This window comes from Desmodus rotundus, chromosome 5, assembly GCF_022682495.2.
Source record: "Desmodus rotundus isolate HL8 chromosome 5, HLdesRot8A.1, whole genome shotgun sequence".
Lineage (NCBI taxonomy): Eukaryota > Metazoa > Chordata > Mammalia > Chiroptera > Phyllostomidae > Desmodus > Desmodus rotundus.
Window position 1 is genome coordinate 57,324,824 of NC_071391.1, and position 13,859 is coordinate 57,338,682.

General features: G+C 41.6%; 1 protein-coding gene across 19 annotated transcripts in view; it reads right to left on the minus strand.

The window, feature by feature from the left end:
* SYTL2 (synaptotagmin like 2) overlaps nucleotides 1-13,859 on the minus strand; it is a 103,269-nt gene that overhangs the window by 31,258 nt on the left and 58,152 nt on the right. For all 19 annotated transcript variants that reach the window (XM_053924137.2, XM_053924139.2, XM_053924140.2 and 16 more), the window contains 3 exons: nucleotides 7,186-7,267; nucleotides 5,175-5,289; nucleotides 3,115-3,915 (listed from right to left, as the gene is read on the minus strand). In XM_053924137.2, coding sequence (XP_053780112.1) covers nucleotides 3,115-3,915; nucleotides 5,175-5,289; nucleotides 7,186-7,267 — 998 coding nt within the window. The remainder of the gene's footprint in view (nucleotides 1-3,114; nucleotides 3,916-5,174; nucleotides 5,290-7,185; nucleotides 7,268-13,859) is intronic.

A 13,859-nucleotide genomic window follows, 5' to 3' on the forward strand; every position in this document is an offset into this window, starting at 1 on the left:
TATCTTTTAAAAAGGCATGTTATATTTACATGATCCATACCATCCGCTGCTTAGATCAGCGTTTTTCAGGGGTTATAAGGTAAACCATCCTACTTAAGATATTCTGGCAAAAATGCCCTATGACAGTAAAGGAAGGTAAATGAAGATGCCTAGAAGTATGGGGTGTAGACCGAATCGGGAAATTTCTTTTAGGTCTTTGGTTTATTTTAAAAACTCATGTAAATTCTGTATTCTGCTCCATGTTACATTTATATATAATTTTCTCTCACTCTCAGATCATCTTTGTATAAAATTGACCTTCCAGGAAGATACACCATGTTGATTTTATGACTTCACCTACCCACTGGCACACTCATAAACACTTGGGGTTTATACCCAAGTTTGAGGAACATAGACTTAGGAGATTTCAGGAGTTGGAGAAACATCTTTCAAGGAAGATTAAACAAGGAGTTCCCGACAGAATATCAGAATGAAACAGTGAGTACATTTGTATTCCTGGGCCAGACTCCTGATCTATCAAACAAGAATCTCTGAATATGGGGCCCAGGAGTCTTTACCAACAGCTATCCCAGTGACTGTCTTGCATACTGGAGTTTTAGGACCACGATCTCAAGAAGCTCCTTCATTATCCCCAATTTCCCTCCTATAATTTGTGACTTAGAAGTAGTTTCAATGAGCCAAATAAACTAAAATGAGGACTGATGGAAAATTTGATCTCTACCTGACATTGGCTAACCAATGACTAGGAGGGTAGAGAAGAATATTTACGTTCTTTCTAAGCCATCAATAAAGTAGAGTCCTTTCTGAGCCTTAATCACAGAGCACAGGGCACATTTAGATAAGGGAACTCAGACATTCTTTCCTTCTAGCTAAGATTCAGGTGTTTCAGCGTGTCTCCCTCTTCCTTATGAATGCTAAGCTATGCAACACATGTTTCTGAAAATTATGTGAGCTAACTTTTTACGAAGCCACCTACATTTCAAATGCACTAGAGGGCATATTAGTTAATAAAATTCAATCTTTAATTTCATTCCTCACCTCTGGTTAAATATGAAAACAACAAACTTTTATATAGCAATTGATGATTACAGGTTATACTAGATACTGGTTTCCTTCCTTACCTATACTTTGTACTATTAAATATATGTAATAATTGTGAAGTTTCTTTGAGAAATCTTTAGGAATTCTGTTAGGCTGTGTAACAGAAAACTGCTTGATGACGAAAAAGTGTTTGTAATATACTGTTACTAAAAAAGAAGTCTAGGCGGTACAAACATAATTTAAAACTATATTCATGCCTAAAAATTACTCAAAGGCCCTACAATGAAATGTTAGCAATAGTTACTGCTGGGTAATGGCATCACAGATATTTGTTTTCTTCTGTGTGCATTTCTTCTTTTTACGTCCATCCCTTCATCCCTAGGTCCCACATAGTTTAGCTATTGAGATACAGCACCATTTATCAGCTGTTGGCTCGATGCATCTGCAGGCACTTCTTCTTTTCAAATATTTAGTGATGAAAGTTTATTACTTTTAAAAGAAGAACAGTTATTTTAAAACTTGGATGCCAGGTAATGTTGTTTCCTTTAAGGAATTCTTTTGTTTTGTGTTTTGTCCAGGATGAGGACTATTCTGAAGTTCAGAGCTAAAGTCAAACCTTTATAGTTTGAAGAGATTTTACCTTTTACTTGGTCCTAATTTTCTTTTTATGCTCTACATTTTTTACTGTATACTTTTGTGGTAAGCAGGAAAAAAAGCAGGGTGTTACTATGTAAGCAGAACTTTGTCTACAAGCTCTGGGGTCAGAAGGCCTGTCTGTCGATCAAAGTGGGCCCAGCTGATGACTGATGTCTGCCTCCCAGTGTTCATGGTCAGTTGTGATTTAAAAATCAGAAAACACAAGTAAGTAGTTATTACAAAGTTTCAAAGATATTCTTTAAAAGCAGGTGCAGTTTGGAAAACAGTAAAGATTTACCAAATATTTTCTATGGAAAAATATTATCAAAGAAATATCCTTCATCTTTTGAATAAACATTTAAGTAGGCATCATCCAATTATTCGCTAATATTTACTCAAACTTTGATAATTTCCTTTAACATGAGTTCCTTGATTTCTTAAAGAAGTACCTGCTGGTTTTTAACTTTTAAAAAATATTCCGTTCTCTTCAAATGATTTCAAGTGTCCGGGGCAGGGGTGGTGAAAATGCTTTGTCCTTTAAAAAGTAGGTTGATCTGAACAAGTATGAAACTGTAGAGCTAAATAAAAGTGACTTAGGGTTAACTTACTACCAACAAATAAGGGAGACAGCCAATGGGTTATAAACTTGCCTGTTGCTACCATAGATATTCTTGACAAGAAAGAAATAATAGGGTTGGGTGAAGACTTCCTGAAGATGGGAGAGTACAAGGAATGATTTTCATCATTGTTTCTGTTTTTTAAAACATAAGAATTATGAAGTAATCATGTAAGTATGGGAGAGCAGTTTGAGGTATCCCCCGAGAATTGTAGAATCTTCAAAAGAGAAGATAGTTAGCTGTTTGGCAGGAAAAAGCAGCATTCTTGTTGCCTCTCAACTCACACCAGCTGGAAGAGAAAGTTCGCAGAGCTTTTAAAGGCTAAGAATAAAGGCCAGAGGCCCGTGGAGGCCAAAATAAGTACTCAAAGTCTCGTTCCCATCCTTTGAGGATAAGAAAGTGAAGGTTCTTTTGAGATTAAAAGAGAAACCAAAGCTTGGTTAAATGGCAATTGACAAATTTGAATTAGATAAGTAATAATATATTCATTCCATAGAAAGGTATTAGCATATCTTTAATTCTTGCTCTGTATAAAAACTTTGATATAACTCAAAACATGGCAATTTGCTTAAATAATTGATGTGATTACATTTTTAGGTTAAAGCATAATGGGCCAGAAACGGTGCTATCCAGATTTAATTGTTGGGGATTGAGGAAAACCTGCAGACCCATGAAGAGGTATAAGCATTCCCCAGTGGCATCTGCCTGGATTCCAGTGGGAATGGCCAGGAGGCACAGTGCAGCTTCCACCGGAGCCTGGCCTAGCCATGCCACGCCCACTGGGTCAATGCTTATAGCCTGATAGTGACAACTCTCTTACCAGCAGGGCTTTTGGATAATTCCGGTTCAAGCCTTGATAATTCTGATGATTTAGCTTTGTGTTCATTGGTGGGTGAGTTCTCACTGCACTGTGGTCTTGCAGTTAAAACCTCCGAGGGAGAAGCGTGCCCGTGAATTGGCAAAGAACCAGAAGTGTTTGGCTGATGTGTTTCACTTTTTAATGCACTTGGGCTTGAGTCTAATTGATGTGAAGGCAAAGGCTTTCTGTACTGGGAAGACTTCAGGTCCTTCCAAAACTCATCCATGTCCCTGACATCTTCTGTTCCATTCTTCAACCTGTCAGATTCTAGAACACTGAATTCCCCTACTTCCCGGCCATGGATTAGCCCGGCACTCTGCGGGAGTTCATCCTTCACTGCAGAGAATCTCACATGCTTGGATGGCTCCAGTGAGTTTGAGGAGGAGCCGTCTTCTAAAGAGCGCTCCTTCTCAGAAATTCTCTCATGGATGGTTAGGCCAGGTGACACAATTTTGCTTTTGGGTTCAAAGTTCTGATGAAAACGAACAGTTTCTGAGTCTGTGCTGCTGGAACTGGAGTTGCGCTTCAGGATCCCTCTTGGCGCTCCTCTTGCATTTAGGGAGTCTGTCCTCTGTCTAGGAAAATACTGGTTATTGTCCTGCTTTAAGTCATGTGATTTGTAGATCATTTTCCTGGCTTTAGGGATTGGAGCTTTGATCTGGGATCCACTCTCAGGGCCTGGAAAATTCTGCTTCGGTTCCTCTAAATTTTGGCTTGAAATAGCCAGGATAGACGACTTTTCTTTTGACCCTGATAATTCACCTGAAATTGACAACACATTAGATAATATATCAAGTGGAAAGTAATGTATAATTTAACACACTTATCAAAAACTTAATCTACATTTAGCAAAAGTATTAAAATATTAAAGACAATAAAGTATGTAGCATAAATGCAGAACTAATTAAAAAGCCTTTTAAAATGCATGCACGCACTTCACTAAACTATACATTTGAGATTAATGTGCTTTACATACATACTTTGTGGTATTTTATACTCAATAAAAAAGTTTTTAAGAAAACAATTTGAAAAAATGCCACAAGGAGGGGAAGGAAAACATAGAAGTCACTTAAAAAATGTATATATGGAAGCCAGAAAAAGAAACTCAATTAAACAAAACAAAACTCAATACTTAAAACAAAAATTAACTTTGTCAAATGTTTAAAAAAGTAACATATTCCAGTGACTTTTTTCTGTATAATATTTATGCTATATAAAGTACTCCCAATGGAGAGAAATATTAATATTAAAACAGGCTAATTGAAAGTCCTAACTTTACTTTTAATTGTTGATTTTCTACCCCTTACCCAATCTTTAATGTTTATGAAATTTTCTTAGTTACCTTCTATTTTTTATTTATTGATTTGAAAGAGAGAGAGAGAAACATCGATTTGTTGTTCTACTTATTTATGTATTCATTCGTTGATTCTTGTATGTGCCCTGACTGGGGATCGAACCTGTAACGTTGGCATATCAGGATAATGCCCTAACCAACTCAGCTACCTGGCCAGGATGTTCATACAGTTACTTTTGAAGAGATTAAATTGTCTATTTCCTTTCAATGGTATGGAAGAATGGTGAAATTTCATAAGAGGCAGACTTAAATTACTAGTCACAAACCTGACCTAATGCTCCTGAGGGATGGGGCTGCCGGTTACAGACTAGATGATCATAACATTATCAAGTAGCCCTTTTCTTTTGAGGCAAACTTTTAATTTTCAACACAACTGGGTCTGCATATGGTAGACATCCAATAAAAGCTGTTAAATGAGTGACTGAATGCCTCTGGTCAAAAAATTTCCCAGCTCAGCCCCAAGGCTAGAAGGCACGATCCTCTGGCTTCTAAAACGTGGGCTTCCTTCCTTCCTTCCCGGGAAACCAATGGGCAGAGCAGAACAAGAAAACCACCAGGACCTTTCACTTTCTCTTAAAAGTTATTTTAGTCAAAAGCACTCTGAGAATTTCCCTTTGTCTACAGATAGCACAGATAAAAATATCTAGTCTATAAAAATAATATTTACCCTCTTTTGAAGTCTGAGAGAAACCAGTCCTTCCATTTTCTGACTGCTCATTCTTGGTTTGTTGAGATAAGTGATCTTCTGGCAACTTGAAGCTATTAAACGGATTCTTCCTTTGCTGGGGGAAAAACACTGTTTATTAAACCCATTTTAAATGTCATAACAACAACTCAGTGTTAGCAAATGCTTAGTATCTCTAATATTTAATAGTCTTACCCAGTAAATTCTATCTGGCATGTCTGAAAAATGTCTGTCCTGGTTAATCAGTTTAGCATAAAATTACTATATGAGGCCTGTCCAGAAAGTATCCAGCCATGTACTATGAAGAAGAGAGTAATTGTTGGCTGAACCACGATGCTGTACTAAACTCCATCAGTTCTCTCAGTGGCATCACTGAGTCAAGAGTATGGAAAATACCTCAGAGGGTGCTGGCTTCCCACCAGGCAGCAAAGGACCTGGAGGCTGAGGAAGAGAGTAATTGGCCCCAGTGACATTTATTGAAGAAGATACAAGATACAGGAAACATAGGACAATGATGTCTCTGTCACCTTCAAAGTAGGCACCTTGGGACCTCACACAGTTCTCCCAGTTCCACTGTTCAAAACGCTCTGTAAAATCCTTTGTTGGAATCACCATCAGCTGCCCCATCTATAGTTTCCTGAATCTCATCAAAGATCTGAAATCTCTTCCCTTTCAAAGGTGATTTTAGTTTTAGGAAAAGCCAGCATCTTTTGAAATGAATTCCCCAGATCAGCTTCTAGTTCTCACACTGTCAGTAGCCGATCTTTGTTGACTGCAGCCCATATACGTTCACCATTTTCAGGTGTTCTGCTTGCTACAGATCCTTCCAGAATATGGATCACTTTCAACAGGTTCTCGACCATCTTTGAAGCATCTGTGCCACACTTTTATTTGTGCTGCCCTCATTGCACTGTCCCTGAAAGCCTTCAGAATCATCTGAATCTTTCTGCAGAGGAATGTTCAAGCTTAACACAAAACTTGATGCAGATCTGTTGCTCTACTCACTTAGTCATTTTGAATGGGACAGTCACACAGTACACATGCTCACTCAATGTGGCCTACTGCCCCCACTGACTAGTACAGTGAAGTCTTCATTGTTCACACATGCACATTCCAGTCCACTCTCCTTGGCTGCCAGGTTACATTGATGTCGTGCAAAATATTCTCGTTATATTAACAATGGCTGGGTTTTTCCGGACAGACCTCATATATGTCACACAAAAAGGTAAAGCTGTTACATAAAATATACTCAATTCCAGAGTTCTACAATGTTACACCAGAACCAGGCATTCAAATTTGTGTCTCATATTTTATAGAGGTGAGAAAACTTAGGCCTGGATATATCAAAGAGATGGTTAAGGTCAAGGTATACCTGACACTCTAATAAGGACAGATTCCCTACCAACGCTCCCTCTACCAATGGGACTTTCATTGTGCTGGACTAAACCTGCACTACATAAAACTGTAATTGACCTTTTCTATAAAGATTTCAAAGACACTTATGAACATATCTTGAAGTATTTATAGTCACTATTATCATTATCAATTCTAATGAAGAAAAGGTATCAATAAACAGAATTTTTTAAATTAATATAAGACTAAGTATCAATGTTTACTGTCTATAGTTTCATAAATTGGCAATCCCCTCCCCCAAGCAGACCTCTAGCAGTGGGTCAGGAAGCTATGAATAGGAAAAAAACCTGACATGGCATAAACCAGCCACACTCCGTAAGCTTAAAGCAGCCCCAAATAGCTTCAGACTTTTTATTCTCTAGGGCAAGAAATCTGGGTCTTCAGCATGATATACCACTAACATGGTATTCATCAACTCTCCCATCACACAAGTGACTTCTTATATTAAATAGTAAAAATTATCTATGTTTGGTACCAAAAAGTACTACCAAATCCTCTTTATTTCATAGTGCTTTGATAAAGTGAGAAAAATGGAATTCCCACCAAAAGCGTGATTTTTCAAAGCCTGAGTCCAGTCTACCTTAGCTGGAGACACAGCTGAGCTCCTGGAATTTTCCCGAGACTTATCAATCATGGTGGAAGCTGGATTGACCACGCTGGAACTGCAAAAGAAACAATAATTCAGAGAAGAAAACCTCGCCCTTTGGGGAAGCATAAATCATGCCTCTGAAGCCAAACATTATTAAGGCAGGAAGGGAAAGAGAGTTGAGCCTAGAAATGATTAAGCAGTGAAGCAAAGGAAATGGCAGAGCAGAAATGAGAGGTAGGCATGAGACAAGAAAAAAACAAGCCCCTAGAAGCCCCGAAGTTTATGTCACGGTACCAGGCACACAAGGGGTTCACCATTTAAATTTGGAGAAATGAACTTGTCTCAAAGTCAGAAGCTAACATCGGATGCAGACAAAAGTGACCAGATGGTCTCAAGGAGGGAATGTTGCTGAAACATGGCTCCGAAGAGATTTAGGGCCTCATCATATAGGCCGGGGCCAGAATGGCAGTGCTTACTCTAACTCAGGGAGCGAATACCAAAGAGGAGACTCAGATGAGACAAGTGACTCAGCAAAGGAACAGAAGAAACAGCAGATCTAAGAGATTCTGTAAAGCAAGACCAGAGAGTTTGGGCAACTTACTAAGAACTTTCAGCCCAACTCTCCAGGCTGGCCAGGTGAGTTTCTTATTCATATACAAGAGGAATAAGGGCCAGCACAGCATCCAGATGATGGTGGGAGGTTAGAGCCTGGAGATGGCTTAGACATGATTCCCTACTGCAAGGACCAGACCCAGAGTGAGAGCACAGGGAGAGTGAATGGAAGAAAGTGAGCTAAGCAGGCTCCCTCCTGAAAAGCCACTCCCTTGGCTATTGAGTAAGAAGGGCAAAAGAGGGTCAGAGTGTCTCTGGATGGGGAAAAAACCACCTGCTCAATTTCCTGTTCCAGTGGCCTTACCTCACCTCGGGCATAAGAGGTGAGGTCACTGTTGGCTGAACCACGATGCTATACTAAACTCCACCAGTTCTCTCAGTGGCATCACCGAGTCAAGAGTATGGAAAATACCTCAGAGGGTGCTGGCTTCCCACCAGGCAGCAAAGGACCTGGAGGCTGAGGAAGAGAGTAATTGGCCCCAAGGCTATAAAGCCTGGCCCAAGATTATTATCAAGACTGTGGGCTAGATGTTCCTGCAGCTTCATTTCCTTTCTTTCCCTCTGCACTTCAACTGTCATTTTTTGTGCAGAGTTGGTCCCAGGAACAGGCTGAAATTTTGAAGTAGCCATTCTTCCTTTTGTTCCCCTCTTCACTGCTCCAGAAAGGAATTACAGGAGATGAGGCAGACGTATATAAAATACAGTCTGAAGCGGGGAAGGATGGGGAGGGAAAGGAAAGGAAACAAGAGTGAGAACTTACAGTGGAGCCAGAAGTAAGGCTAATAGACAAACACATTACAGGAGGCTATTCTCGCAACAGATGGGCACACACTTGAGTCAAGTTACCTAGCAGCCAATGTGAAAAAAGAAATCTGGTCACTGATAAGAGCTCACAGTGTCTATTCGATAAAAAAACAAACACTAGCTCAGGACTAGAAAGCAATTTCTCTTGAGTGTCATTTTCAGAAGTGGTGAGTGACGCGAGGAGCCTTATACAAGGTGCAACGCTCAGTTTCTCAGAGTTCCGTATCGTCTCCCTGAGTCAGTACAGCAGTCACATAGCAATCGGAAGACATGAGCCAGGTGTGATGGTCAGGGGTCTCCATGGGACTCTCATCTTCTCCTGCCGCCTTCCTCCTCTCCCCTTCCCACTCACCAAAAATAAAGGATAAGCCGAGTCTCTAGTTCTCCTTTCCCTGTTCCCCAGAAACCCAGTCCTGAATGCTCATATTGCACGTGGTGTTGTTCCCTCCTTCCCAGAGATAAAACCAGTCTCTCTCTTACTCAGCTCTACCCAGCTATATAATTTGTGTCTATTTCGTAACCTCACCCTGTGTATATATATCTTACTGCTCACAGTAAACTGGAAGGTCCCTCAAGAGGATCCCAACTACCTTATACCCCTGTAATGCCTTGTATGGGGCCTGGCACACAAGTGAATGACGGAACAAGTGAAGGCAACCGAGCCAGTGGCAGGGAAGGCAGCAGCAGCAGACAGGTGACCATGTTTTGTTTTAGTTTTTTAAATCCATGTTATTTGTCAAACTACAATGAGCCACACTGTGTAGGTTTTAAACAAAATGTCTTTGTCCTGCTATTGAGAAAGCAAAAGAATGGAAGAAATGAGGCATTCAGAACAGATGGTCAGATACTAAAATACCAGAAACACACAGAATTCACCGGATTACCTTGTAGTTGGGATGGGGGAAGTGAGATGAGAGTAGAATACCTGGTTAGCTGCAGTTTACAAGTCTGCTTAATTTAAAAATTTTAAAACACGAGTCTTATGTCTCAAGCTCTATCTTTGAAAATACAGCTATTCCCTAGGTTAAGCACCAGCTTTGCTTCTCTCAAGGAAGACAACAGTGTTTTGTATGCCGGTCTTTTATTGGGCAGCCATCAGTATAGTAATCACTGTATTCTCACCTAATCTTTGCGACATCCCTGTTAGGTATATATCCTTCACCTCGCTTTACTAGTGAGAAAACTGAGGCCAGGACAGGTTAAGTAACTTGCTCGATGTCACAAAGTTAGTTGTGAAAGAGTTGGGGGTTTGAACCAAGTGCACCCCGCCCTGACTCCAAAAACAATCATAATGGCTCAGCTATACTGTCTGTTTCTGGCATCAGTAAAGCGGCCGTTAATGGCCAGAGGACTGGAGTATGGGCGAGTCTACTTCCCAGTGACTCCTACATCTGTCATTTCCTGTCCACCTGTGTATTAACCTCACATCTGACCTCCCGACTCTAGAGTTCCATTCCCCTAAACCAGTCAGCATTCCACCTCTAAGCTGCAATAGTCTAAAGCACAATGTAGACCCTGTCCCTCTTCTACTAATTACCGTTCCCTGGATCCTCAAGGCCTGGGGAATAAAGTCTGAATTCCCCAGAAAGGAAATGGAAATGGTCCACCATCTCCTCAACATACCTTCCCACTCCTTCTGTTGACCCTTCATGCCAAACAACGTGGTCTACATAGCCACTGCCCCCAAACCTCACTGTCACTGCTGTCTCCACTCAACCTGTCTCCCCACTCCTCCCTCAAGTGTTTGCTCTGTTCTCTTCACTAAATCCTCGCTCTCATCTTCAAGCGCACTCCAAACCTCACCTCCTTTTGTGACCCTGCTCCTGTGTCAGCCCAGCGGGAAGTGGGTCTCCTTGTCTCAAACCTTACAGCACATTTTATTGGTATTTTGGATTGGGCATTCCCTCCCTGCCTGGACCGATCTGTTATCATGTGATCAGATATTTTTAGACGGATGCATTCATTTTCCTAAGAGCATATACCCTTTTTATAGCCAGATACTGTGTCTTTTGAGTCTTAGAATCCCTCTCAGAGGGCAGTAGACTGTGTCTTGCATATAAAAGATATTCAGTATATCCCACAAGATGAGCTTTTTAAACAGAAAAGCATGCCAAATTCTAAACCCTATACTCTGTAATTTCTTCCCTCAGGCACCCTTAGAAAACTCCCTGCAATACTAAAAGGAACACTTAGACAAAATTGTTTACTTCAATTAACAGGATTATTAAAATATTGGAGTGTGACCTTGGCATTAGGATTCCCCTCCTAAAAGTGTCTGCATTTTAGTGCAAGCCTTTGAAGACTTAAATAAAAAAATAATAACGTTAGGTACTGTGGCAGGGACTCAGGGAAAGTGGTAGGGCTTTACAGAAGTCTTAAAATCGTACCACATGAGCAGCCGGCTACTCCATTCATTTCTATGTCCAGCCATAAAGTGCTCCAACTTTCCAATTTTAAAAAGCTTTTGAACCTTAACCAGCCTTTCTCTCTAAAACAGTGAAAAATAACAGCATACATCATATACCTTCTTCGGAGGTATTTTCCAGCCTAAATATCAACAGTGTCTAGAATCGGAAGCAATCCTGCGAGTGATTTTCTTCCCATGTTTTCTGTTGCCGCTGACCTCTCCCTCTGGAATGCTGCAGCTCATCCCCAGCGCCCAGCACCGAGCCTGCACATGTTACACTCAGTGAAGCCTGAACACGTGAGTAAACAACTGAGGAAATGGCTCAGGGATAACTCGAGGGAACAAAATTAGGAAATATGCTGTACCAAGTCTTTCAAGTCAGTCTTTTTTTAAAGTAAAATATTACTTCTCTGGTTCTCCCATGCTTCATCCTACAAATTTATCTAACACGAATATTCTCATCCAAGTGCAAGGCACTGCAATGCACAGTGAACTCTTCCTACCACGGCGGATGTGGGTAAATCCAAGACCCTTTAGGGTTAAGAACGATTCTTGGAAGAGCTCAATATAAATGACTCTGTGAGGCAGGCCTCCAGGAAATGAAATGGCCACATCGCTGGATTGCAATCAATTCCAAGGACAAAAGATCAAATGCATTGTCCATAGATCGACTCATCAGAAAAGAAGCTCAAAACTCCCATCCAGACAGGCTGGCGTTATTGCAAAGTCAAATATGGCTTAGAATGGAATGCATGTCAGATCTCTTCAAAGGAGAAAGGAGGCTGCCAGGCAACTGAGGGATGTGAGATACGAAGGATGTGAGAGGAGGAACCAGAAGGGGGAAAGAACTGGGAAGCATGCAACACACTGGAGAAACTATTGTGTTTTTCTTAAGAGGCCTTGGGCTGGTCCTGTCTGTGGCCACAGAGCTAAGACACTATAAGCTTCCAGAGAGGCCAGTCCTCAGAGAGATAGTCTTAAAGGAAGAAAGAGAAAGAAACTAAAAGGCCAGTCCCCTTCCAGGCTGCTTCAGACCAAAGAAGCACCAACAGCCCGGCTCAGTAGAGAGGCGACTAGACTCTCAATGTTTCCCGGAGCCCTCAAACTTGTTTTACAGAATATGTCACCATAAGCAACAAAGGAGGGGCTTCTCATCCCAGAACAGGCCTATCTCTATAGCCAGGACACATTACACCGCATTTACGGACTGGGTCCTGACCACAAGAAGAGAGCACCTCACATTTCCATGCTGTACTCCCCGCCTTGGCTCAGTCCTGCAGTTTATGCACATGTTCAACCGTAATTCGGGGGTGGGGCACGATGGGCCATCAAGGTGTGGTTCGTGGACCAGTGCCAGTTGTGAACTGTCCATTGCTATTCACAATGAGGTAAGTACAGAAATTGAAAGAAATGCCTAAAAAACCCCCACAAAACAGAATACGAGTCCTTTACCACAGATTCCGCCAGTGCCGCCCACAGTCTGACGGACACGGCCCTGCTGAAGGTCATTAGCCAGAACTAGCACTGTGGGCATTTGGAGTTTTCTCATTCTCTTCTCCTCCATTCACCAAACCTCTCTCTGCTTCCTGGTGTGACAGGTGCAAACAAAGACGAGCTCCAAAAGAACACAGGTAGCTTCCAGTGGTTGAGTTACATGCTCGGTACCCACAGTGGTTTCATTCCTCCCGCAGAATGCCCACAGAGCTGCACCCACAACAGAAAGAAGGAATCTAGCCAGGGAGACCATTAGAAAACCTCCTTCAGAAACTACAACATCCAGTCACTGTTACCTCACACTCTCTGACTCCTGGCTAAGAAAATATTGACAGGTATTGAGTCATTCTGTTGAAGTTCACTTAGTCTAAAAGTACAATCTCCAAAACACACTTAACACACCCAGTTCCCAAAGGTTAAAGTATAGGTGAGAAACACTGCAGGAACCTGATACTGAGCAAAGTAGTGGTTTCTGACAAGGAACGGAGGAAGTAAACAACAGCTCCGCCTACAGTTCTGGGTGATTACCACCCACGCCATGTAATGAGCAGAGCATGCTGGGTACATCTAATGTTCTTTTTTAAAAATTATTATTACTTTATTGTTGTTCAATACAGTTGTTTTCTCCCCACCCCTTCCCCCCAACCCCAGGCAACCTCCCTCCCTCCCTTGCTTCCACCCTCCCCCTTAGTTTTGTCCATGTGTCCTTTACAGCACTTCCTGAAAACCCTTCTCCCCACTGTCCCCTCCTCCCTCCCCTCTGGTTACTGTTTGATTGTTCTTAACTTCAATGAACCAGATGAACCATACCTCATCTATATTATAATGACTTAATTTTGGAAATTGCCAATTTTCTTTCTTCCTGAGAAACGCCAAGTGGTTCCCACACCTCATTTTATTTCATCTCACCGCATCCTAGTGAGGCAGCTCTGTCCTGATTTACAGATGAGACCCCAAAGACTCACAAGCCCCTAAAGGTCACACAAGGAAGGCAGGAAACAATGCAGACATAAAGTTTGGAAACTCGGTAGCCTCAAATTGAGGAAGGGGTGGGGTAAAACCCACCAGCCCACATGGGGGCATGAGGAAAACGAGTTGGGCTATCAGGCAGTGGCCCCTCTGTTCCTCCGGCCCTTTGAGATGAAGTGAGTTTCTGGGAGAAGGACAGGAAGTCTGACCCACATAAAACTGTGCAATGAGCTAAGTTCGTCTCTGAAACTCCAAAATTTTCTCCTTCTGTGCGACTTGTACCCTCTTCCCTCAGTCAGTGCTCTGGTGCCCCTGCACCCCTATCAAACCTGGCTCTTAGAAGCTGCTCTCAGCTCCTTGGTAGTTTTACCTAAATGAC